The sequence below is a fragment of the Sprattus sprattus genome, assembly GCF_963457725.1.
Source record: "Sprattus sprattus genome assembly, chromosome: 8".
NCBI lineage: Eukaryota > Metazoa > Chordata > Actinopteri > Clupeiformes > Clupeidae > Sprattus > Sprattus sprattus.
This window is the reverse complement of record NC_137927.1, coordinates 5,176,752-5,201,052: the sequence shown is the minus strand read 5'-3', so window position 1 is coordinate 5,201,052 and position 24,301 is coordinate 5,176,752. Positions and strand designations below refer to the sequence as shown.

Below are 24,301 nucleotides of genomic sequence, written 5' to 3'. Positions count from 1 at the left end.
GATTCAGACATGTTTTAAAAAAAAAAGCATTAATTAATTTCCCCTCCACCAGGCTACCGCTCTGGCTTCCTACAAGCCTGATGAGATGCCAAGGCTTATCTGTGGGCTGGTGTTGAGGGAATTATTTTAGGCTGTGTATTTTAACATAGCCATTCAGGTCAGCTTTTACCAAAGCAATCATCAGCCCCAGTGTGTGAAGAGGCAAAGGCAATCTGCATAGGCATTCTTCCACTAATCCTCTTTAGAGGATGAATCACCATTTCAACACAGCGACAACAAATCTCTGCGATGGAAACTGATCTATTTCACACAAGTGGAAGAAAACATCAGCTTCTCAACCCTCAACTTCCTGCTAATTTATCCGTTGTCGCCAGCGTTCAACTTTCCGACGATGTCGGCAGGTTTGAGTCGGGTACACTTATAGGCAGAGCCTTGGGCAACAGTAGTGGACACTGCATTGATTCATCCGGCATGCATGTGGGGCAGACTCAGGCCCAGCTAATCACATCACATGGGAGAGAATAAAATAAGGGATTAGCTCTTACCACCCTCTGCATGTGATTAAAAACGGTATGAGAGAAAACCAGCGCAGATTGGGCTCTTTACATGGGCAACCCAGAACAGCTCTCCGCTATGCTGAAAGGAGGAGCACTTGAGGGAGAATTACACTTAAGTAACTGTAACTATCGGTTAAGGCACTTTTGTGAGCAATCCATGGCAACTGCAATCTTAACAAATGCTGTGGTTGAGAATCAGTTATGATACTTGAGAAAAGAAGCCTTTTTCATGTTTCACATTCCCTTATGTATAAGCCTATCTATCTCCCCAAAGCACTGGCTACTACATTCCCCAAGAGTTTCCACTCAAAAAGGTCATAAATCGAAGATGTGAAGTGGTCAATTATGTACAGAACCTAAAAGCAACAGAGAATAATTCCACCACTAGAATATCAATAAATATCTGAAATCACTTTTCCCCCAGTTTTGCAATTTCAGGAGAACCTCAATGTTGGCCAAAAACATCTTATTCTGCTCAAGTGTGCAGTAATAAGCCTAGAATCCCCAAAACATTGCCTTGTTCGTAACAGCTCACCACACACACACACACACACACACACACACACACACACACACACCACACACACACACACACACACACCTGAAACAGATAACACAGCACACAGAATTGACTGAAACCATTTAATATAAATAAATATTGTTTCTTTATACACACACATTTTCACTTCATCTTTTTTCCCAAATACTTTAAACTGCCCACACCCTAACAGTCTTTGGATAGACTGGGCTGCAGGTAGTCTGGTCTTGTGTAACAGCTGAAGAGGTAACGTCACAGGAGGTCCAGAGGTTATAGAGGAAGAACCAGCACTGCAGTGCCCTCTACAGGTCATCTGAGGGAGAGCAGCTCTTACATCTTGGAGAGGGCAGTCAGCACAGTTCCAGTCAAGACCACCGTAGCAGCCAACATAAATACAAGGCAGTTGGTCAGACCCTGTGGATGGACAACACACCCCCGTAATCAGTCCACGCTGCATGGACACGTTCCCTGTTAAAGAAACTCATCCATAATGGTGTCAACATGAAACAGCAACACACTGCAGGCAGACTTGAGGTTCCCTTGAGAGCACAGCTAAGTGTGTTTGGAGTGATCCAGAGCACATCATGTTTATAAATGCCTCGCTCTCAACACTGGCAGGTACACCTCTTTAATATAAAAAACAGATCGAAGGGTCATGCAGTTCAGCCCCCCCCCCCCCACTGCTGCCTGCTCATCAACTTTTCAGCCCTTCACATAACACTAGAGACACCATCCTCCACAACAAAGGCATAATCACACACAAGACGTAGAGGAAGACGGAATATAAAAGTTAAGATGGCTGCCCCCCTCTGCACCAGCACAGACATCTTCTCTAGTTTGATTAGGTTACTATCTGCCAGGTGAAGCAACATGAGGGGCATCCCTATGTCTCCTCCCCCCCATAAACAAACAAACAAACAAACAGATCACCAAAAAGGAGATTGAACAGTAATTAGGCAAAGTTGCATATGAAGTTTGCTTCACTGACTACAATCCATTTTCTCTGCTGGTGCAGTACTGGTCACAAATAAATAAATAAGTGGTTGTGCATCTGTGTGTGTGACACACACACACACACACACACACACACACGTATTTTGGATAGGCATGTTCCATTATTGTTTGATGTAATGGGACACTACTCACCCGAACTTCTTTAAAGACCACTCCCCCCCACAGGGCCGCTACCAGGCTATAACCCTGGAGGACAGACATATGTGAGCCTCGACACCCAGAGTCGCAATGACACACACACTCACAAGAATACAACAGATTGAGGAACATTTGGGGTGATTTCTGTTGAGTGCAATAAATACTCTAATGATTAAGATCTGTAGGGGAATGATGTATTGCTTGATCCGAGGAACTGTTTACAGAGCCAACATTATTTCAACAAAGTTTTTGAGCGAACACACACACACACACACACACACACACACACACACACACACACACACACACACACACACACACACACACACACACACACACACACACACACACACACACACACACACAGCTTGAGCAATGTGATTGTGAACAGAATTTTGATACACTTTTGTCATATTAATCTATCGTGGACCTCAACTTTACCTTTTAAGCCAATGAATCACTTTTTGTCCAAACTCATTTTGTGCCAGAAATATAAATTCTGCGTAATTGCTAGGTTGCTACTGTGCCTACAATTTAAAGTCTGTGATCTGGGACTAATTGGAAACAACCCCTATAAATTGTTTTGAATAATGGGAGAACAAGCGCTTCAGAAACAGCATGCTAATCAAGTCAAGTGCAAATCCCATCGCCTCCCTACAACTCAAATCAAGACAGATGGGCTCGTCACTCAGTATGGATAAAACTCCAAACACAGATTTACTTAAGATCCAAAAACTTAACACAAGTTCACATTCCGCGTGTTAAACTATAACTGGACTTGACAAGGGCATGGAATTACCACTGAATACAAACAGTAGTAACACTCACAGCATCCTGATGATATTCAGAAAAACACCTCCCTTAAGAACGGTCATTTTGGCCCCAAGGTGAAACTACCTTTGACTCAATGTACTGACCCAACGTTGGTCTTATCCATGTTTAAAACACACAACTCAAGGGTAGTCATTTTGAAACAACTCCTTATTGATCAGATTACCAACACCTATGGCTTGCCAAGATATCACAGAAACACATTAAAAGGCCTGGCCCCACCAATATATAAAATGTCAAGCCATTGCAACTCATCCGGCTTCATGAATCCATAGTGAAGCAAAGTAGAGATAAAACAGTAAGATAAAGCGTTCGAGGGAAGGCAAGAGATTTTAAGACCATGCAAGATTCTCCCCTGCTGCCCCAGTAATCTATATGTCCATGTGGTACTCACTGCGGTCACAATGGGGAAGGTGATGACCGTGTTGAGGTAGGTGTTGGCCATAAACCAGGAGTATGTAGCTATTCCCCAAATGCTGCCACTGAATACCGCTGCAAAGGACCACACACACACACACACACACACACACACACACACACACACACACAGTGAGAGATGGATTGCCTCCACTGAGGGTGATTCTTGTGCAGATTAAACACGCCCAGTACAGACAGAAAATGAAATCCATTTCATTACGACATATGTGGGGCCAGAGGTTTATGTTCATTTGCCCGATCCTAAAGACCCTCCTATAGTGAGGCCCCTAATGAGCCCAGCAATGAGTCTCCTCTACAGGGAGGACATTGGCCTTCATTAAATCCCTGTGACTATACATACTCCAGAGCACCTCTAATGTGAACACATGGCTCCTGCGTGCGGTGCATCTGCGGTGAAGGCGTTGGGCTTTGAGTGTGTGGGGATGAGCGAGAGAGATGAGGTGATACCTGGGAGGACGGAGCGGGGATATATCCGCGGCCTGTTCTTCATGACCACACAGTACACCAGGAAGTACAAGGTGCTCGTCAAGAAGATCCCATTGTACTGGGCAAAGCAGTACTCAATGTCTGCGCGCACACACACACACACACACACACACACACACAAACAATAATACGTGAGACCCTCTTTTCCTACGCTATAAAAACGTACTATTAAACCTGATGGCCAATGCTGAACATGCATTGCTTTATCATGGTTTGATAACTGTGTTTAAAAGCTACAAACAGGAAAGGGAAAGCAGCAATTGGCACAAGTGCTCGATCGGCCGAGGCCATCACCCACCGTTCAGGCTGGCCCCGACGAAGATGCTGGCGTTGTTAGAGGCCTGGTTCTTGATGTAGAGAAGGGGCACGAATGAGGAGCCGTAGAAGATTCCAGCCAGGATGGCCAGCGAGCAGCCACTGAAAACCCACACACAATTTGCAAAAGTAGTTCTCTTGCAAACCCTTTCATGCAACTTTTGCAAACCCTTTTCTGTGACGGCCAGTCAATGTTTCCCCCTTAACAAAAGGTGAGTGGGGAATGCATATTTGGATGAAGGCATGCTGTGTGTGGTCCAACTCACAGGAGGCGCTTGTACTTGGGGGACACGTTGTCTGGCCAGGTGCCCGAGGAGTCACAGAGGTCAGCGTTAAGCCGCTGGGGAGGGAAATGATGGCATGCCAGTTACAATGATAAACATTTTAATATGCAAGCTCATACGAGGAAACATCTGAATGGTATTAAAGTACTGTACAGTGGGGACAACATATTCCACACACACACACACACACACACACACACACACACACACACACACACTAGTCAGACTCCAGACTGGGTCTCACTACAGAACGATCATGTTAGGTTTTATTCCCAAATCCAGTGACGCTTTCATGTTCATCTGCCCCGAGTCTGTTCACTTTAAGTGGGATTCCACAGTAATTGTAATGGGACCACCGATCCGCTTGTTAATGGAGTCTACAATTGGGTGTATTTCATGCTCTGCAGACCACCACACACACACACACACACACACACACACACACACACACTTACCCGGTCTATGAGGAGGGGAGAAGTCTCCAGTATTTGGGATTGTCTGATGCTGGGCTGTAGATCACTCTTTACGCAGACGAACATGCACGAGCTGGAAGATAAACACCAGCACTTTAACCCCGCATGCACGCGAGGACCTGCACAACCTCATCCACCCCACCACGCCCTGCAACCAGGAGCCTCTGGGCTGGCTGCTTTTCGATCCTTTGTGTATGCGCAACACCCACTGTTGGGGTCCAGAATCCCATTTCAGTCCATCCTCCATCCGTCCTGCTGCTTTGCACCCTCTGTTCCTGCTCTCTATTCTACTGGGAGTGAAGTTGCACCAGAATGCCTCTTGCATATTCCTACCCTCACCTACCTAAACAGGCAGAAAGTCTGCACCATAGTCCTTCAGCCGGTGAGGACCTCGATAACCACCACCCACATAACCATATACAAAGACCCCGGGACAGGTCCCCACTGACTCACCTGAACAGGCAGAGGGCGGCACCACAGTAGTTCAGCAGAGGTCTGGACACATCCTGTGTGCCTATGCCAAACCAACCAAACCTTAGAACCAACACCGGGGGGAGAGAGACGACACAGACACACACAGGAAATGTGCTGTTAAAATTGGAATATTCAAAGCTGCTTATGGATCAGGTTTTAAAAGACAGAGCAGGTTTTTGACTAACAACTTCACAGAGTTTACCAGAATTTCATCTTTCCCTCTTAAAAGGTTATTAACAATAGCTAATAAATCCCCTTAAATGACCCGCCACCCCCTTCCACTGAAGAGCTTTCTAGAAGAGACTGCATAAAACAGTAAATGTGTCATCTAACCCCCATCTCTAAGATAATCCATTTCAACATTATAAGAACATACTCACTACTCACACACCAATATGTAAGATTTCAGTCAAATAATAAGTTAAAACATAAAAAAAAAAAAAAAAATCCATGCAAGACATCACATATGCTAAGATACACAAGCTACCCATTATGCATTTTGGCGTTTAGCAGATGTGTTTGTGTATTACTGATCTAGGCGTCACCTGGAACTGGCCCAGCCCATCAGTAGTCCACTGGATCCCCACAGCAGAACACCCAGGCCCAGGCCAATAGTCTTCACTATGGGAACCGCCGTTATGTTACCTAAGGGAGGCAGAGGGGCATTAGGGAGCACAGTTGCACCCACACACACACACACCTACAACACATTAAGGAGTAAATCGGTCTGAGTGATCAATTATCACCATAAAAATGACACTAATCAGCAATAGTGACAGGTTCACTTGGACTGAAAAAACCCTCCTGTTCTACAGCACCCTCATTCTGCTAGCTGACTGGTGTGCGCAAATCACTCCCTTCGGTTGCATTGAGATGGACACACACACACGTTTACAAATAAGGACAGACGATGTAGGTTGCGAAAACAGGCCAATGCATGCATGACTGGAGGTCAGAAGAAGAACGTTTGTAAACACAGCTAATTGGCTGTGGCACAGCATCGCCATGCTTAGCTTAAACCGGTCCGTGACCATCAGAGCCCTTTCAATCAGACATCCCAAACCAGGTCTGGTCGCTCTTTTGACCCATAAAGGGGCCAGGCCAAAGACCAGTTTCTGTGTCTCTCTTTTGACCCATAAAGAGGTCAGGCCAGTTTCTGTGTCTCTCTGTGTATAGGCCACACACACACACACACACACACACACCTTTTTAGAATCCTATAATATACATTGAACAAAAATGTACATTAAAATCTCAGTGAATCAATCTAAACTGTATGTGACAAGACATTTAAGGAGCTTTATTTAGGTCCTCATGCTTATATTCTTGTCCAATGTACATTTAGACAGTGGGCCCCAATTTGTAAGAGCAATGAGCTGTGCCTTACAGGTGTTGCATAACAAACAAATACCACAACATTAATTCAATTGACCTGTCGCTAAGCTCCGCCCCCCATTGTTACCATCACGAACTCGGACATACAAACCAGACTACAAAACGAAAACATATGGAAAAATGATAGCTCATTGTATACCAAAGCAGGTTTTGGAGAGGTTTTGGGCAAATAATGATTTGATTTCATCTAGATGTAATATAAAGGGACGAAATTATATATAGTATTTATAAAGCGCCAAAACAATGACATTGTATCTAGGCGATTTGAAAGAGGAGTCGAGAAGAATTATTTCTATTTCCATTTTGTAAAATATTTTGTTGTGTTAAATGAGCATCAATTTAGTAACGCGTTAACGCGTTAATGCGTTTAAACCATGTCAAAATATTACAATAAATGTGTGCCAGGTGCTGCAGAATTTCTTAAGGCGCTCACATGCTTGTCCGATCGTGCTCTCCGATCTCACGAGGCACGCCCTTAAACGCCCTCCTTGAAGTGGGACCACACCTTTGAGCACCTCGGAGAGCCATCCGAGGGTGTCGGATGGCCTCTGGAGCACCACTTGAATTTTCTCACTATCCGATCCGATTATCCGATCCGAGCTGTCCGACACCCCTGGCTAAAATGACGTTTCTTGTTTCGTTCCCTATGACAGCACCTCCGTTTTTAAAAAATCTCGCTGGAAACCTGGGGCTGGAGGTCCAGGAGTGCATTAGGAGTTGGAGGAAGATCAGGGACAAGTTTGTAAAAATGAAAAAAACTATGAAGGGCACCAGCAGCGATGCAGGAGGAAAACCGACATCTCCCTTCTTCCTTGCTCTATCGTGGCTCTCGCCGCATATAAAGCATAGGGAGACGTCGTCTAATTACAGCAATAATAAAAACATTTCTTGGTTTTCGAACAGCCTAAAATTGTAAAATAACCTGACTTGTAGACGTAAAAAAGCAGACTGTTTGTGTGGTATAATAATAGAAAATATTCGGCAATAACCGCAAGCTTGGTCATTGTCGTTAGTAATTCATTTCACAACAACAGCCTCTGATCATTAACTGAAAATACACGGATAAAAACAAACGATTTCTTATTTTATAGTTTGTTGTTGATGATGTAATGGCCTTGTAACATCATAATAAAGCGTTGGTAATCTCCACAGCCCCTCGTAGAACCATGCAGGTAGAGGTGAGTCGTACAATCATCAGATTAGAAAGGGCGTGTCTGTCGTGAAGTCGTACGAGGTGAATTGGATAACCATGCAAATGCCTTTACTCAAAATAATCTTCATGAAACACCTACCTCTTTGATTAGTGACACCCAAACAAGGCATTGGCCCACCTTCGAAGGTGCTGTCATGATGCTATCAAATGACCACATGGATGTGCTCTAGTGATCAGACACACAGTGTACATTTACTTAATTTAGGCCGTTTGGCTGGTGCGAACTAGCGAAGGAGCAACCCATGTGATCTTGCCGATGCTCAAACAGTTGCCCAACAGGTCACCAGCACAGGTCTCTGTATCCAGAAGAAGACACGACACCAACTCACCTGTTGCCCAGATGGCACCGCCCAGCATGGTGAAGGGGTGCACGGCGGGGGAGTGGAGAAGCTGGTCCCCCAGGAATCCCACCAGCCAGATCGCGAGACAATTCACCCACTGGAAGAACATGCCTACAGAAACACACACCGTTTAGTGTCCCCATAGCACACCTATGGACAGACACACACACACAGAACCTTCCAGCCAAACACAAGTTCAGGTCAAAAGACCAATTAAGTGTCCATACAACAGTACACCCAGTGGAAGACCATCCTTGGAGAAAAAAAATCAAGTGGCCAGTGATGAAGATAGCACGAGTCGTCACACCGGTGATGAATGGATGAGTAGCAAAAACAGGTTGTGAGTACTGATACAGTTCACCCTCTGGTATAGCACCACTAGACAAACCACAATGCTGTTAAATTCAGGGACCAGCACAGAGTGCTTTGGATGCGGATCAATCCAAGGGTGTTTGCATAAACTCGGATCACCAGCCTGGCAAATTGAGGTCACCAAGGAAGTTGTCATGCACTGAGAAATTAGGAAGAGGAGCCTCATCAGTGTGCGAGTGTGTGTACATGCATTGCATTTAGTTGAAATCAACTGCTTGCTGTTTTTGACATGGTTATAGTTTACATAGTCTCAGCCAAAGGCACATCAGTTAAAACATCCCTACAGCTACAACACAACAATATGCAGCTGTTCACTGGCCTGACCTGCTTGCAGCACAGGTGTGTTAAGGGAGTAAATGAGGCAACAGCATCCTCCCCATGTACAGTAATGCTGGAAGTCCTGCTGCTTGAACCTGAGGGGACTGAGGCACTTTGCATAAAAGCCTCTGCTAAATACCTGACCTTTACATTTGACCATCTTGAACCCGGGGGACTCTGAGTTAGACTCTGAGTTAGTTTGACATGCCCTGACCAACTGACGATGACAATGTCTCTCTAGATGGTTATATGTTCTAATCTTTTTTCGTAGCTCAAACAAATGGCTCCTTTCCCGGGTTCTACTGCCTTTTGTGAGCAGTGGTTTTTGAAATTAAACATTGCATAAAACTATCAAAAGATCAGTGTTATGGGCCAGGGCCCAGTCAATGTGTTTTGAGCTAAAATCCTGAAGGAGAGTTTGGAAGCATAGACACTAAAGGCTGGAAGCAACAACTACTTTACTCAGTTACATTTGGTCATGTGACTTACAGTAGAGACACTCAGAGACAGCACAGTGCATTATGTGTATTCTCTCTATCCACTGGTAAAATGGTTGTATTAGGGCTTTGCACCACACTTGTGGGTTTCTGATACTGACTGCCGTGTGAGTGAGTGAGTGAGTGAGTGAGAGAGAGAGTGAGTGAGAGAGAGTGTGTGTGTGAATGGGAGTGAGAGAGTTCACATCAGGCACGCATAGGACTGTTTTGTAGCCCATCCTCCACAATAATTTCATTTGTTGAGGATTTGATGCTCCAGACTTAACAGGAGTTCAAAAAAGGAGACATAATCGGTGCTCTTTTAAGACTATTTTTGGAGAAGCACTAGTACACATGTCTACAAACGATAAAGGTCGAAACATCCCTGCTACAGCAGGCAATACAAATGTTATTCAAGGATTGTTGTCAGATTCTCAAGAATATCTCACCATCTCCTGTCTCCACTTTCTTCAAGGGGATGAACTGACTCCCATAAAAGACAGCCGCCACCAGACAACCGATAAAGCCCAAGACTTCACCAGAAGGCGGCCATGGCAGCTCGACATCCAAATCAGACTCAATCCGACCTGGGCGGCATGACAGAGACTTGCAGGTTCATTTTTTAACGTAAGGCATCGCCCGCGTCTCAATCAATTAAAAGAACAACTCATTAAAGAAACACCTCTTAAGACACTCGTCTGCAGTAACGTTAGCTTGTGAAAGTGTCATGTTACCTGGTTCTCCGTTTGCTGCGACCTCGATACCGCTCTGATCAGCACCTGGGGTGCTTAGTAGGGCCAAAACTTGATTTCTCCATAATGTCATCTTTAACGGCGAGCCCGGTGTGGTGGTCAAAGTAATGGTTCACAAATTACGTGGTTGTATCGTTCAGGTTGGCGTTACGGCGTTAGCCGCAGTGCCAATAAAAACTCGCGTTACTGGCCTGAGCACACCAGGTTTTAATTAATTGTTCCTCCCTGTTGATGACAAGGGCGGCAAGCTGCTGGCCAATTAGACGACCAATCATGTTCAGCTTGCGGTGCGCTTCACGCGAGGATGTTATGGCACGACGTGTGTGCTTCTCAGAAAACTACATGCTGTGGTTCCCCAAGAGTGCCTAACGAATTTCCCCTGTCCACTCAAGCGGAGCGTATGACTTCTTTAATCTCATTGAACTCTCAAAGAGTAACCTTTTTGTAGCTATTTTCCATAGCTGCGGGTGCTTAATAAGGCCTGACGCTCACGAGATGAGTCACGCGTCGTTGCTTGCACATTCCTGCAATACCCTAATATCAGACCAGTAACTAACACGGAACTTGGTGGTGGTCATAGACGCAGAATTTTCTGAACATTTTGGGGTTTTGTGATGCGAAAATAGTTTTTAAGCTTCAAATGTTATAATGTAAATGTATTTATTTATTCTGGACCACACGCAGTAATAAACCAATTTGCAATTTGCAAGTAGAATGGTACGTCAATTGTGAGATGTGTATAAGGCCATCATTAGGGTTAGATATTAGTGTTTTTTTTTTAAATGTTTTATCATATAATAGTTATATTACAGTTCAGTTTTCAGCGAACATTTAGAAACCGTGTGTACTGAACAGGGTAAGAACATACATAGTAGACAACGTGTCTAAATTGGATTAAAAAAAGAAAGATTATTCTAGCGCTTGCATGTGTACATTCATAGTGCTGTTTTGCAATGTATTTTTTCTCCATTCTGCTTAAAGTGAAAGCCAAAGTCTTTCACCCACACATCTCACAAATACAATATGTTATATGATGATTAAAGGTTGTGAGCTAGTAAGTATTCCTTCCACAGGTGGAATTTAGTTTACTGTACATGAAAGGGAAAAATAATAATTTTAGAAAATGTCTCCACTGTGACAATAATAGACAACGCGCATGTTTTTATGGTCGTTTTTTATCCATAAAAGTGGATAGACTGTGCTTACAATTACGAGAAAGAGAGAGAGCTAAAAGCTGTTTGAATGTAGACAAAGAGCGCCTGTGTTCGATTCTGGGTGCTTATGAGAGGCTTCTGAGGGGTTGGGTTTTATGCTCTCCTACTGGTGCTGTGACTGAGATGTGTATACCTGAACCTTTGACCTATTTTAAGAACTTTTCAAATTGTGGTTTTATTTGTCAGTGTATTACCAAGAAGGAAAAGCCTTTAAGGTTCATGGCAACGCTATTGGTGTAGTGGTCTGATAATCTGGTGTAAAGATTGGATTCGATATCTTTTTTACTCACTTACATTTGGTCATGTGACTTACCTAAAGACAATCACAGTACAGCACAGTGCATTATTGTGTGTGTATGTTCGTGAAAGAGAAACAACGGCATCAGCTTGAATGGTATTTCCCAGTATAAATTCATGTAGCATAATTACTGCAAATTGTTACTTCAAAGCGCTGTGCAAATAAGCAGATAAAAGAGCATATGGTGGGATGGAGTCTGATGCAGGCTGACATTGAACTAGAGAGAGGTGGAGACGTCTCCATGTTTTATAGCCCAGAGCAAGGGTTAGGAAATGCTTTAAAGTTAGAGGATAACAAAACTACTTCTAATTAGTGTGCTTGCCCGAAGGGAAGCACAGTATTGTTGTTGTCAAGTTTTCTTTATTTATTCTCCCCGTTTTTCTTGCAGCTAACTACTCCTCGCCCGTTCGAGGTACAGACGCCGTTCAAACACCGAAACGTCCGCCCAATCCGGTGCAACCTGCTATGACATTTCGTGGCGGTACTCCTTGCCACTCCTTTTTATTCCTCTTTTTCCATCACCTTTTTTCTCCATAGACTTGCATGGCAGAACTCTGTGGATTATGACATCATAATGGGGTCATTAAAACTAGCTTGCACCTGTGCTTCACTGACACAGAGCAAGCACACTCTTGCAGTTCGTTCACGAAACGCATTCTAGTTAGTGTGCTTGCCCGAAGGGAAGCACAGTATTATTGTTGTCAAGTTTTCTTTATTACAGTGCATGAAATGCCCTGTATTGTTATTCCTAGGCTTCTTCTTCTTCTTCTTCTTCTTATTACAGTGCATGAAATGCCCTGTATTGTTATTCCTAGGCTTCTTCTTCTTCTTCTTCTTCTTATTACAGTGCATGAAATGCCCTGTATTGTTATTCCTAGGCTTCTTCTTCTTCTTCTTCTTCTTATTACAGTTCATGAAATGCCCTGTATTGTTATTCCTAGGCTTCTTCTTCTTCTTCTTATTCTTGTTACCTTTTTCTGCGATTAATTCAGCCCGAACCGCTTAACGTAGAAACTTCATTCAAACTTTGTCTTGTAAACAACACTTATGCTATGTATTTTTCACTTTTCTAAACTTTATACTTTTTAAGATATTAAAGAAAAACAAATATAAATTTCTCCCATTGACTTACATTGGGCCATTATGACATCATAATAGGGTCTTTAAACTGGCTTGCACCTGTGCTTCACTGACAGCTGCACCAAATCAAAGGAACCTCTACTCTCTCTGTCCCTCTCAATTTAACTGTAACTAGGAACATTAAGACACCATCCATTCTCTACTTTTTTTTTCTCTCCATCTCTCCATCTTTCTCTCTCAGTCAACTTTCTCTCACACTCAATCTCTCTTCTTCACTCCATTTTTATCTCCTTTTTTCAATATTTTCACTCTCTCTTTATCTCTTCATCCAGAGCCACTCTTGTTCACTCTTCTTTCCTTCTTCCACTCTTCTTTCCTTTCTTATTTTCTTCTTTCACTCTTCTTTCCTTTGTTCTTTCCTTCTTTCCTTCTTTCACTCTTCTTGCTTTTCTTATTTCCTTCTTCCACTCTTCTTTCCTTCCTTCACTCTTCTTTCCTTTCTTCTTTCATTATTTCACTCTTCTTTCTTTTCTTCTTTCCTTCTTCCCTTTCTTCACTCTTCTTTCTTTTCTTCTTTCCTTCTTTCACTCTTCTTTCCTTCTTCCGCTCTTCTCTCCTTTCTTCACTCTTCTTTCCTTTTGTCTTTCCTTCTTCCACTCTTCTTTCTTTTCTTCTTCCTTTCTTAACCTTTGCATTTCATGCACTGGTATTTCCTTCAGGAAATGCATTTTCTAGTTCTTGTTACCTTTTTCTGCGATTAATTCAGCCCGAACCGCTTAACGTAGAAACTTCATTCAAACTTTGTCGCGTAGGTCTTGTAAAGGACACTTATGCTATGTATTTTTTCACTTTTCTAAACTTTATACTTTTTAAGATATTAAATAAAAACGAATCGAAATTTTCCCATTGACTTACATTGGGCCATTATGACATCATAATAGGGTCTTTAAACTGGCTTGCACCTGTGCTTCACTGACAGCTGCGCCAAATCAAAGGAACCTCTTCTCTGTCCCTCTCAATTTAACTGTAATAGGAACATTAAGACACCTTCCATTCTCTACTTTTTTTCTCTCCATCTCTCCATCTTTCTCTCTATCCCTCTCAGTCTACTTTCTCTCACACTCAATCTCTCTTCTTCACTCCATTTTTATCTCCTTTTTTCAATATTTTCACTCTCTTTTTCTCTTTCACTCTTCTTTCCTTCTTCCACTCATCTTTCCTTCTTCCACTCTTCTTTCCTTCTTTCACTTTTCTTTCCTTTCTTCACTCTCCTTTCTTCTTTCCTTTTTTCACTCTTCTTTCCTTTTCTTCTTTCCTTCTTCAACTATTCTTTCCTTCTTTCACTCTTCTTTCCTTTCTTCACTCTTCTTTCTTTTCTTCTTCCACTCTTCTTTCCTTTCTTCACTCTTCTTTCTTTTCTTCTTTCACTCTTCTTTCCTTCATCCTCTCTTCTCTCCTTTCTTTACTCTTCTATCCTTTCTTCTTTCCTTCTTCCACTCTTCTTTCCTTTCTTCTTTCCTTCTTTCACTCTTCTTTCTTTTCTTCTTCCTTTCCTAACTTTTGCATTTCATGCACTGGTATTTCCTTCAGGAAATGCATTTTCTAGTTCTTGTTACCTTTTTCTGCGATTAATTTAGCCGAACCGCTTAACGTAGAAACTTCATTCAAACTTTGTCGCGTAGGTCTTGTAAACAACACTTATGCTATGTATTTTTCACTTTTCTAAACTTTATACTTTTTAAGATATTAAAGAAAAACGAATATAAATGTCTCCCATTGACTTACATTGGGCCATTATGACATCATAATAGGGTCTTTAAACTGGCTTGCACCTGTGCTTTACTGACACCTGTGCCAAATCCAAGGAACCTCTTCTCTCTCTGTCCCTCTCAATTTAACTGTAACTAGGAACATTAAGACACCATCCATTCTCTATTTTTTTTCTCTCCATCTCTCCATCTTTCTCTCTCAGTCAACTTTCTCTCACACTCAATCTCTCTTCTTCACTCCATTTTTATCTCCTTTTTTCAATATTTTTACTCTCTCTTTATCTCTTCATCCAGAGCCACTCTTGTTCACTCTTCTTTCCTTCTTCCACTCTTCTTTCCTTTCTTATTTTCTTCTTCTATTTTTCTTTCCTTCTTCCACTCTTCTTGCCTTTCTTTTTTCCTTCATCCACTCTTCTTTCCTTCTTCCACTTTTCTTTCCTTTCTTCACTCTTCTTTCCTTCTTACACTCTTCTTTCCTTTCTTCTTTCCTTCTTTCACTCTTCTTTCTTTTCTTATTTCCTTCTTCCACTCTTCTTTCCTTCCTTCACTCTTCTTTCCTTTCTTCTTTCATTATTTCACTCTTCTTTCTTTCCTTCTTCCACTCTTCTTTCCTTTCTTCACTCTTCTTTCTTTTCTTCTTTCCTTCTTTCACTCTTCTTTCCTTTCTTCTTTCCTTCTTCCACTCTTCTCTCCTTTCTTCACTCTTCTTTCCTTTTGTCTTTCCTTCTTCCACTCTTCTTTCCTTTCTTCTTTCCTTCTTTCACTCTTCTTTCTTTTCTTCTTCCTTTCTTAACCTTTGCATTTCATGCACTGGTATTTCCTTCAGGAAATTCATTTTCTAGTTTATTCTCCCCGTTTTTCTTGCAGCTAACTACTCCTCGCCTGTTCGAGGTACAGACGCCGTTCAAACACCGAAACGTCCGGCCCGATCCGGTGCAACCTGCTATGACTTTTAGTGGCGGTACTCCTTGCCACTTTATTCCTCTTTTTCCATCACCTTTTTTCTCCATAGACTTGCATGGCAGAACTCTGTGGATTATGACATCATAATGGGGTCATTAAAACTAGCTTGCACCTGTGCTTCACTGACACAGAGCAAGCACACTCTCGCAGTTCGTTCACAAAACGCATTCTAGTTTTAGATGTTTTTTTCTTCTTCTAAAATAAACAATGGCATCTCAAATATTTTACATCATATAATTCAGCTGAAGCTCAAATTAGCATCTAAATTAGTGATATTTAAGGCCATCTACACGATTATAAATCATATATTAATAACGGGTTAGTGATAACTTCTAATGAGTCTGGCAGTCTCTAAAACTGTTCCTGATGCTAACTCCTCACATACACGTCCCTTTTGCCATATGTCCATTCTAGGATCCAATTCAGTTGTAATCTAATTGTTATATGTGTCAGACTACTTTCACCCAAGGTATTTCACCTTTTCAAGTGTAGTCCAGCGACTTTGAGGTTCAGCTTTGCAAACCATGGGCTCCATATATGCATACGGCCCCATATAACAGTGTTGCTTTGGTCAGTTACTTTGGTACATTTCTTAGATAAGAATTGAAATTCTCAAACTGAAATTCTGCTTTTTCAGCCTTCACATCATCTAGTCACTTGCCCTCATGATAACAGCAGTTTCTCATTCTTCTAAACAATTTACAAATGCTTTGGTACATTCATGCACATGAGTTTGTCTTATAACCTACACTAACAATTGCATATGTCAAGCTGATTCAAATATATTACGCAGCTATATTACTTGGTTCACAAAGGATGTTGTGACAAGATCTCCCTGTTGTTTCTCAGCAGGTTGAGGATGACGGTACTGTGCTTTCCTTTAGGTTATTTTCTACATCCTTCTACTACATTCTTACAGTACACAACCACTTGGATACATGTTGTGTTGAAATGCATGTCATGGATATTGTTCAACTTATAAAACATAGTATTCAGTTGGTTGGATACAGGTTATAAGGACCAATCATTGTTAGTGAAAGAGATAGACAAGTAAAATTAATATTTGGAAATAATGAAAACAGGGCTCACTATTATTTTACCAACGTGACTTTTTGACTCTCTTGTTCATAAACAATGACAAGGACTTTTCATTCCGATGATACTGACATGTTCATTGACGCAAATATACCTCTCAGGCATAAACTAAGGATTTTGAGCAAGTCACAGGCTTTTGCGGGTTAATACATTCGGTGGTGCTGTTTGAACAAATTGGTTTCGAGACATGCACTCACTGATCTGAAAATTGTATGGATGATTTGCAGAATACACCAAAGTTATTGAGGAAAAAAATGAACACTAACGCGGTTCAGATGTGTACGCGTCTCCGACTGGGGCCAGATTTGTGTTGCGCTTTTTAGTCGAGTTTTGGGTGACACCTAGTGGTCATTTTTAACACAGCTTGAAAGCATGTCCTTAAAAAATCCCAGCACAGTAACCTATTCCAGGATATCCGACAGTTGATTATTTTGTCATGTCTTTATCTCCACGGCCCATAAATTCCCGCCGGAAGCAACATCCTGTTATTCAGATGTGTCTATAGATAGAGCTATAGATCTCTAACAGGTCTAAACATTTTCACGACTGATTTTACCAATTAAACAAAACAAAAATGTGCACCACTACACTTAATAGATTGCTCTTTTTTGTTTGTGATGGTGTCTGCTAACACCGAAAACCTACAAAGCACTGGCATGGCCTGCAACTGCACAACTGAAACAGTAAAGTGGTTAAACTTTCAGGGACTAATGCAATTACAGTAGACTAGAGGTTCTGATTGCAAACCAGCAGGGGTCGTCTGAAAAAATATATAATTAAAAAAAAATCATAATTATTTGACAAGCTAGCTTGTTAATGTCAACCGACGAGCTTAGATACGTTCAATCAAGCAACTCTCCATTGACCAGATTCAGGTGTCCTTTGAATATCGGTCCTGGTCTTTAAAAGGAAACAGAATGATTACGATTTATGTTTTGCATCCATCGTCTTCGCTTATTACTCATTGTATCAAGATAGGATAAGTCTCTCTTTTTTTTTATGAGTGACACTTTAGTACTGACGTTGCAGCTTTTCCGTGTTTTACTCGGTTGCTTCCAGTCACGCTCTGCGTGGTAACAAAGGGCACATCTTTCTATTTTTCCAGCGCAGATGGACAGAAGAGCACCACCGGCAGCGGAGAACCGGACTCCTGGAACTCAGGGCACATGCGTTACGCACTGGAGGACGAGGCGAAAGTGAGGAGAGGCGAAACATGTGGAGAGGAACGTTCAAATGGAGACTAGTTTTATTCAAGCAGCGGATATCAGAAACGCGCTGATTCACTGGATGTATTACTCTTTAGTAAGGATATCAAACTGTTGCCGTAGGCACCCTACTGCCAGACTCAACCTCATCGTTGCCAGTGCATGTTTTGTGTACTTCGTTTTTGCACTTCACCAAGTGGGACACACAGTGAATTATCAGGACCGCAGGCCCGACAAGTCGCAACGATACCGGACTGGGAGAGGTGTATACTCTGTCCTTAATGATGAACCGCTGGCGGCACCCGAACCTCCAACAGCACAAAACCCTGGCGTCTTGTCACACCCAACGAGGTCCAATGTAGTCTACATAACGCTGAGAACAAAACGCCTGAAGCCAGCTATTATACGGGGCACAGTACGACCCAAAGTACGGAGAAAAACTGGAAAGAAAGTAAAGTATTGGGACCCGAGTGCACTGAAAGCCTCGATTGACAAAGCGGGAGGGGAGGAAAGGCTAGAAAAGCGTGGTGATGAAAATGACATCGCTTGGAGCCAAATTGGAAATATGAGTTTTGACAGTAACATGCTTGAAAAGTTGAATACAGTGGATGTAGCTAGTTCCATTAGGATTTATAGTGAAAAAGCACCGCCTTGGTTCAGCAAAGATGACATTGATGCTATGCGCCTTCTCGCTGGGAATACAATTACGCGCATCTCAAAGGTGCAATCGTCAGAATATCAGCATTTGGTACTCTTCGAAAGCACCGTTGACGGATCCCGGAGTGTAATACACAGTCGCAATCGCACGGTCAATGACTGGGAATGTCGGGGTCGTTGTGGTGTCATCAAACGAACCGTTGACATGTGCGAAGTATTCGCTTTTCATTTGGACAGGGTTTTGAATCTGAACATGAGCTTGCCAGCAGTTGGCAGGCGATTTCAGTACCTTGAAGGTAGGATCCATCTCTGAACATGAACGTTTCTTCCATAGTCATATGGCATGGACATCGGCACAATAATCGACTGACTTATGGCCAACCCGAATAATTGCGATTTGTATCACTTTGCTAAGATTTTAAAAGTTGTAGCATCCGGGGTTAATAAATAATACAAAAATCGTCATGTAGGTTTACAACAATCACATTATTCTGAACCCATTACATTTCTACAAATCCTTCCTATTTTGTGCCTATGTCCAAAAAAATGACCATGCCCTGATCAAAACTATACACTGTACCTTTTGATAGATGGCATACCATTTTTGTCCAGTAATGTTTGGATGCGGAATGTGGACACAAACAGAATGCCCTTGTGCTGTATTTATCATTTTGTAGAGGTATTTGTAGTGTATTTCACCTCAGCCTATTAGCACAACTAAATAATAATCGTCCCATGCAATATGACTTAAGCTATTTTAAGCCATGACACTGGCCATGCTCAGGCAAAGCATCCCATCCCTGTTAAAGCAGTACAGAGACTGTGCTTATATGCAGTAGTAGTCCAGTCTGTGATATCTTAATCATGGCTGTGCTTATATGCAGTTCTAGTCAGGTCTATGACATCTTAATCATGCCTGTGCTTATATGCAGTAGTAGTCCGGCCTGTGATATCTTAATCTGGCATCAGTCCACGGAGGAGCCTTGTATTTTAGGTGTTAAACAGTAGGCCTATACAATTCAATTCAATTCAATTCAATTCAATTCAATTCAATTCAATTCAATTCAATTCAATTCAATTTATATAGCGCCAAAACAAAACAATGATCTCAAGGCGCTTATAGGCCTAACTGTATGAGGATTGACCCTGGTGGCTGTTGACACGGGAACAGCTAGAGTTAGGGTTGGGCACGTGACCTCTTCTCCACAAGACTCTCCACTGGACAGTCACAGGCCAAAGCAGTCTCACAGCACACAATCAGTCCTGGAAGGGATAACTCATGTGGACTCATGCAGACTCATGTGGATGCGGATCAGAGCCTGTGTTTGACTGTGTGCTGTTGGTCATCTGTTCAGTGGGTAATACTTAACAAGTGCAGCTTATGCTTGCGCTAACTAGATTTCTGAGAGATTTGAAATTACATTTATCTTGTTTTGTCTAATGTCAACTGGTCTTGTTGATCTCCTAGAAGTCAGATGCCTTTTATCAGTTAGTTACCAGGTGTGTTGGTATCTGCTGGCTAAAACTCCCCAATGCCTGTTTTACTGTTGTTGTCCTGCCCTAAGTAGTCAGGTAACCATCCATGCCAGATGTTATGTTGATGTTTTCACAGCAAATCTGCAGTGCATCTTTAACTCAAAGCGAATCAATGAAATGGGGAGGGAGGAGGGGGGGGGGGGGGGTACAAACACTAATTTCCCATCGGTTGTTGCTCTGTTCCAGGCGGCCAGCCTTGTCCTGTCGTCTTATTGGACCCCTCCCTCAGAGCTGTGCAGAACTCCACCCAGCCCCCCTACCGCCTGACCTGGGGCTCCTACCAGCTCCTCCTCAAGCACCGCTGCTGGCACAAGGGGGTCCCCCCAAAACCAGAGTTGGGGTGCACAGGCATACATCACTACGAGTGGAGCAAGCTGGCACTCTTTGACTTCCTGCTTCAGGTACAGTTAGACTGGACATGAGGATGCTTGTGCCCAGACCACACCAAAGTCCTTATCTAGCCCCTTATTGATCCAGATCTTGTCCTTATCTAACCCCTTATTGGTCCAGATCTGGTTCTTATCTAACCCCTTATTGGTCCAGATCTGGTACTTATCTAGCCCCTTATTGGTCCAGATCTGGGACCTAACCCCTAATTGGTCCAGATCTGGTCCTTATCTACCCCTTATTGGTCCAGATCTGGTCCTTATCCACCCCTAATTGGTCCAAATCAGCACAAGACAAGGACTTTCCTATTTGTTTTATTATGTTGTGTTTTGGGACCAAACCTCAATGTTGTTAACTCAATTACTAAACTGCATGGGTGCTGCACGGGCTAAAATGGTTAAAACGTTTCTCCTGAATGCAGGGTCAGACACTACTGTATTCATTTGGTAGCAATTTTAAACAATGAGTGTTCACACATATTGTTGACATTTCCATTTAATTATATTTTATATATTTTTTTTTATTCCAAATCTGCAGTCTGTAGGAATAGGCCCTCACCCACTGGGCAAGATTCCCAGACCAGGATTAAAACTAATCCAGAACTCAAATGAACTTTGAGTCGGGAGTCTTCCTTCAAAGGACAGTACTCATCCCAATGTCTGAGGACCCTTTGCACACCAACATGTTTCATCATGTCTGTCATGAAATGCAGGCAAAAATCACAATTCGAGAGAGCAATGGAATGACGTATTCGTCCAGGAATTTGTAATTCTCCATAACTGTATTGACAGGATTCTACTAATGCTTTCTTACTCTGGCCCAATTATGCACTGATTAATGCCAGCCTGTCTTCATAGAGATAAATAACACATGCTTGTAGTGGTTTCTTAGCCATTCAAAAGTAACCCAGTCGGTCTGTTTAGGAAACACATACTTCAAGATGTTAAACTGAACTAGCTTGGTCCAAGTAAGTGACAAACATCCCTTGCCCTTTATGAAATTGTTACACTTGAAGTGCCAGAGTATTGTCTTTGTCCTGAACGTTCATATCCCCCTCTTCTCCTCTGAAGGTATATGGACGTCTGGACAGGGGCTGTTGTGGGTTCAGGCCCAGGCCCGAGGACTCGTGCGTGCAGCTGGGTCACCACCAGAACTGTGCCGACCCAGACGGTGCCGAACTCGCCCACATTGTCCACCGCACGCATGACCCGAGACACCTGGTGTTCGTCTACAACAAAGGCTTCTTCGACCGAGACTTGGACAACCTGGACTTCAAGCTCCTGGAGGGAATCAAGGAGTAAGTGTCTGCAGTGTCTTCATTGTTGTGTCCTGTCAGAGTGTAAAGGGTTAAAGTGCTGTGAAAGGGGGGAAGAGTCAACATTGGGGTGATGTTATTTTGACAAACAGATGAATTTTGATAAAGGTACAGTATGCTCCATATTTGTATCATAACATTTATTCACATATTTATTCATATCCATATTCATGTCATCCCCTCTGATGGCTGGTTGTAGTGACTGCTTATCTAAAGCATACATCAGTGGCCACCATGACGTCCCTTAAGGAGGACTTATCCTTGCTTTAGTCTTGGGAAGAACTCCTAAATCCTTACCCTTTATAATCTCAAAGCAAAGCACCTTAACGGCAGCCTAAGACTCAGGTGGAGCCACGTGGAGGAGTTGCGTACGCTTGTTTGTGTGATGCACAGAGGAGACGTGGGAGTCTGCCTCAGCTCGTGGGAAAATTCCCCTGTGTACGTTATGAGGTGTAGGCTTACCGGCTCAGGTCCCCCCCCTCTGATGGCTCAGCTCCGCGGCTGCAGTGGCGTGTTACACTCTGGCGCATTCAGAGCGTTTCTTCTGTTCTCCATAAATCAGCGGGGCATACCATGTTGGCAGGAGAGAGGGGAGCCAGAGGGGCTCTCACGGGGTCATGGCTCAGTGATGTCAAACACTGGGGCTTGGCTGTCACACAGGCATGGAGGGAGATGGCATTGACACCAGAGTGACACACACACACACACACACACACACACACACACACACACACACACACACACACACACACACGAGTGGGCACGTATACACACACGTCACCATGTGCTTCTGCCGACTCCAGGAGGTTCTGAACATGATGTTTGCATAGGAGTTCATCAGATAAGTTAAGCACCAGACCAGGCATGACATAAATGCTCTTTAGACTGGGCAACATGCAACTTTCAGAGGTTATAAAGTCATGTCAGTCATGTTCTCTCTTTCTCTCTCTCTCTCTCCCTCTCTCTCACTCACTCACTCTCACTCACTCACCAACTAACTCTCACCCCTCTCTCCTCTTTCTTATCCCCTCTCTCTGTTTCTGTTTCTCTCTCTCTCTGTCTCTCTTTCTCTCTCTCTCTCTCTCTCTCTCACACTCTCACCCACTAACTCACTCTCACCCTTCTCTCCTCTTTCTTTTCCCCTTTCTCTCTCTGTCTCTCTCTGTCTCTCCCTCCAAGGCTCCCAAACCAGGCGGTGTCTGTGTTGAGAGGGCAACGTCTGAGGGAGAGGCTGCTGCAGTCTCTGTTCCTGGATCAGGTGTACTGGGAGAGCCAGGGTGGCCGGCAGGGCATCGAGAAACTCATCGACGTGATCGAGAGGCGTGCCAAAATTCTGCTCACCTACATCAACGCCCATGGGATTAAAGTCATCCCAATGAAGTAACAAAGACCCCGAAGACACACACGCACACACACAGGCGTACACACACACACAGGCGTACACACACACTGTTGTTCACACGCTGTAGTGGCGTCTGCAAAGGACACACTCCTACTTTTTGCCTTTCAACATATCTGCATATTCTGTCCTGACGTCTGCCAGTTTTGTTTGCATCAGCCGAACTCCAGCTCATCTTCTCCTGCTGTGGCTATTTGCTCATCTCTGGCCCGAATCTGGGCTGTCTGTGTCTGTGAGTCAGCATTACTAACTACACCCACAGTGGTTCATTGCTCCTCCATATTCACTAAGGAAGAGTCTGTCTTCTGCATTTCAGAGTTGACTTCACATATTTACAATCCCTGTATTGTTTATACTGTAGGCCACATTATGCGTAGGCCATAAAGGAAACACCATTTTCTACAGAAATCACTTGAAACCACATGTATAGCCATGTAACAGCATCACCATATAACATTCATATGAACCCTAAAACTGGCAGTAATTCATTGTGTTTCACAGAGTTCTAGTAACTCAAAAATGTTGACGCCGTCATGTCCTTCTCCATGTTTGGGTTTGGATGTTCCACACAAAGCTCTTCATAGACGCACTGCTCTAAGACATGTCCTTTCATTCCAATCAGATATCATAAAATCATGACACAACATGAAAAAAACTCAAATTAAAATGCCATTGAAACTGGTCTGTTTTGCATTTTGCTGAAAGTGGTCCTGTAAGCAGGTTCAAATTATTTATTTTTGTACAGATGTGTCATTTGAGTGTGTAGAGCATGGGGATGTCCGTGCTCCTGTCTCCACTGTAAGTTCATGTAGGACTGGAAGCATTCGATGGTAGCCCATGTCACCAGTCTTGTGTTAATAAGACACTTTAAAGGTTGATGTGAACTATGATCGTATTTTCAGTTGAAGTATCCCTTTGAGTGTTGAGCCATAGACGGGGGGGTGGGGGGGGGGGGGGGGGGGGGCTGA

The 24,301-nt window shown here is 43.1% G+C and overlaps 2 protein-coding genes across 2 annotated transcripts; one reads left to right on the top strand and one right to left on the bottom strand.

Moving 5' to 3' along the window:
• Positions 1-1,425: 1,425 nt before the first annotated feature.
• Positions 1,426-10,488, bottom strand: tmem144b (transmembrane protein 144b; the record flags this gene model as incomplete). The annotated part of the gene is made up of 12 exons (XM_080843047.1): positions 1,426-1,509; positions 2,242-2,295; positions 3,473-3,570; positions 3,964-4,083; positions 4,301-4,419; positions 4,584-4,657; positions 5,057-5,147; positions 5,528-5,608; positions 6,094-6,193; positions 8,486-8,608; positions 10,113-10,250; positions 10,398-10,488. 12 exons carry the CDS (start codon positions 10,486-10,488, stop codon positions 1,426-1,428), a joined length of 1,173 nt encoding a protein of 390 aa, XP_080699173.1.
• A 7,426-nt stretch (positions 10,489-17,914) lies between these two features.
• Positions 17,915-23,999, top strand: gask1b (golgi associated kinase 1B). The gene is made up of 4 exons (XM_080843208.1): positions 17,915-18,992; positions 20,419-20,633; positions 21,690-21,916; positions 23,114-23,999. Exons 1-4 carry the CDS (start codon positions 18,068-18,070, stop codon positions 23,316-23,318), a joined length of 1,572 nt encoding a protein of 523 aa, XP_080699334.1. The 5' UTR covers positions 17,915-18,067; the 3' UTR covers positions 23,319-23,999.
• Positions 24,000-24,301: the final 302 nt, after the last annotated feature.

Bases quoted from the DNA above. Each gene is read 5' to 3' on its own strand.
- gask1b (XM_080843208.1), top strand. From the start codon at position 18,068: ATGGAGACTAGTTTTATTCAAGCAGCGGATATCAGAAACGCGCTGATT. The intron at 18,993-20,418 runs GTAGGATCCATC...GCTCTGTTCCAG, and splicing joins GCGATTTCAGTACCTTGAAG to GCGGCCAGCCTTGTCCTGTC. The intron at 21,917-23,113 runs GTAAGTGTCTGC...TCTCCCTCCAAG, and splicing joins CTCCTGGAGGGAATCAAGGA to GCTCCCAAACCAGGCGGTGT.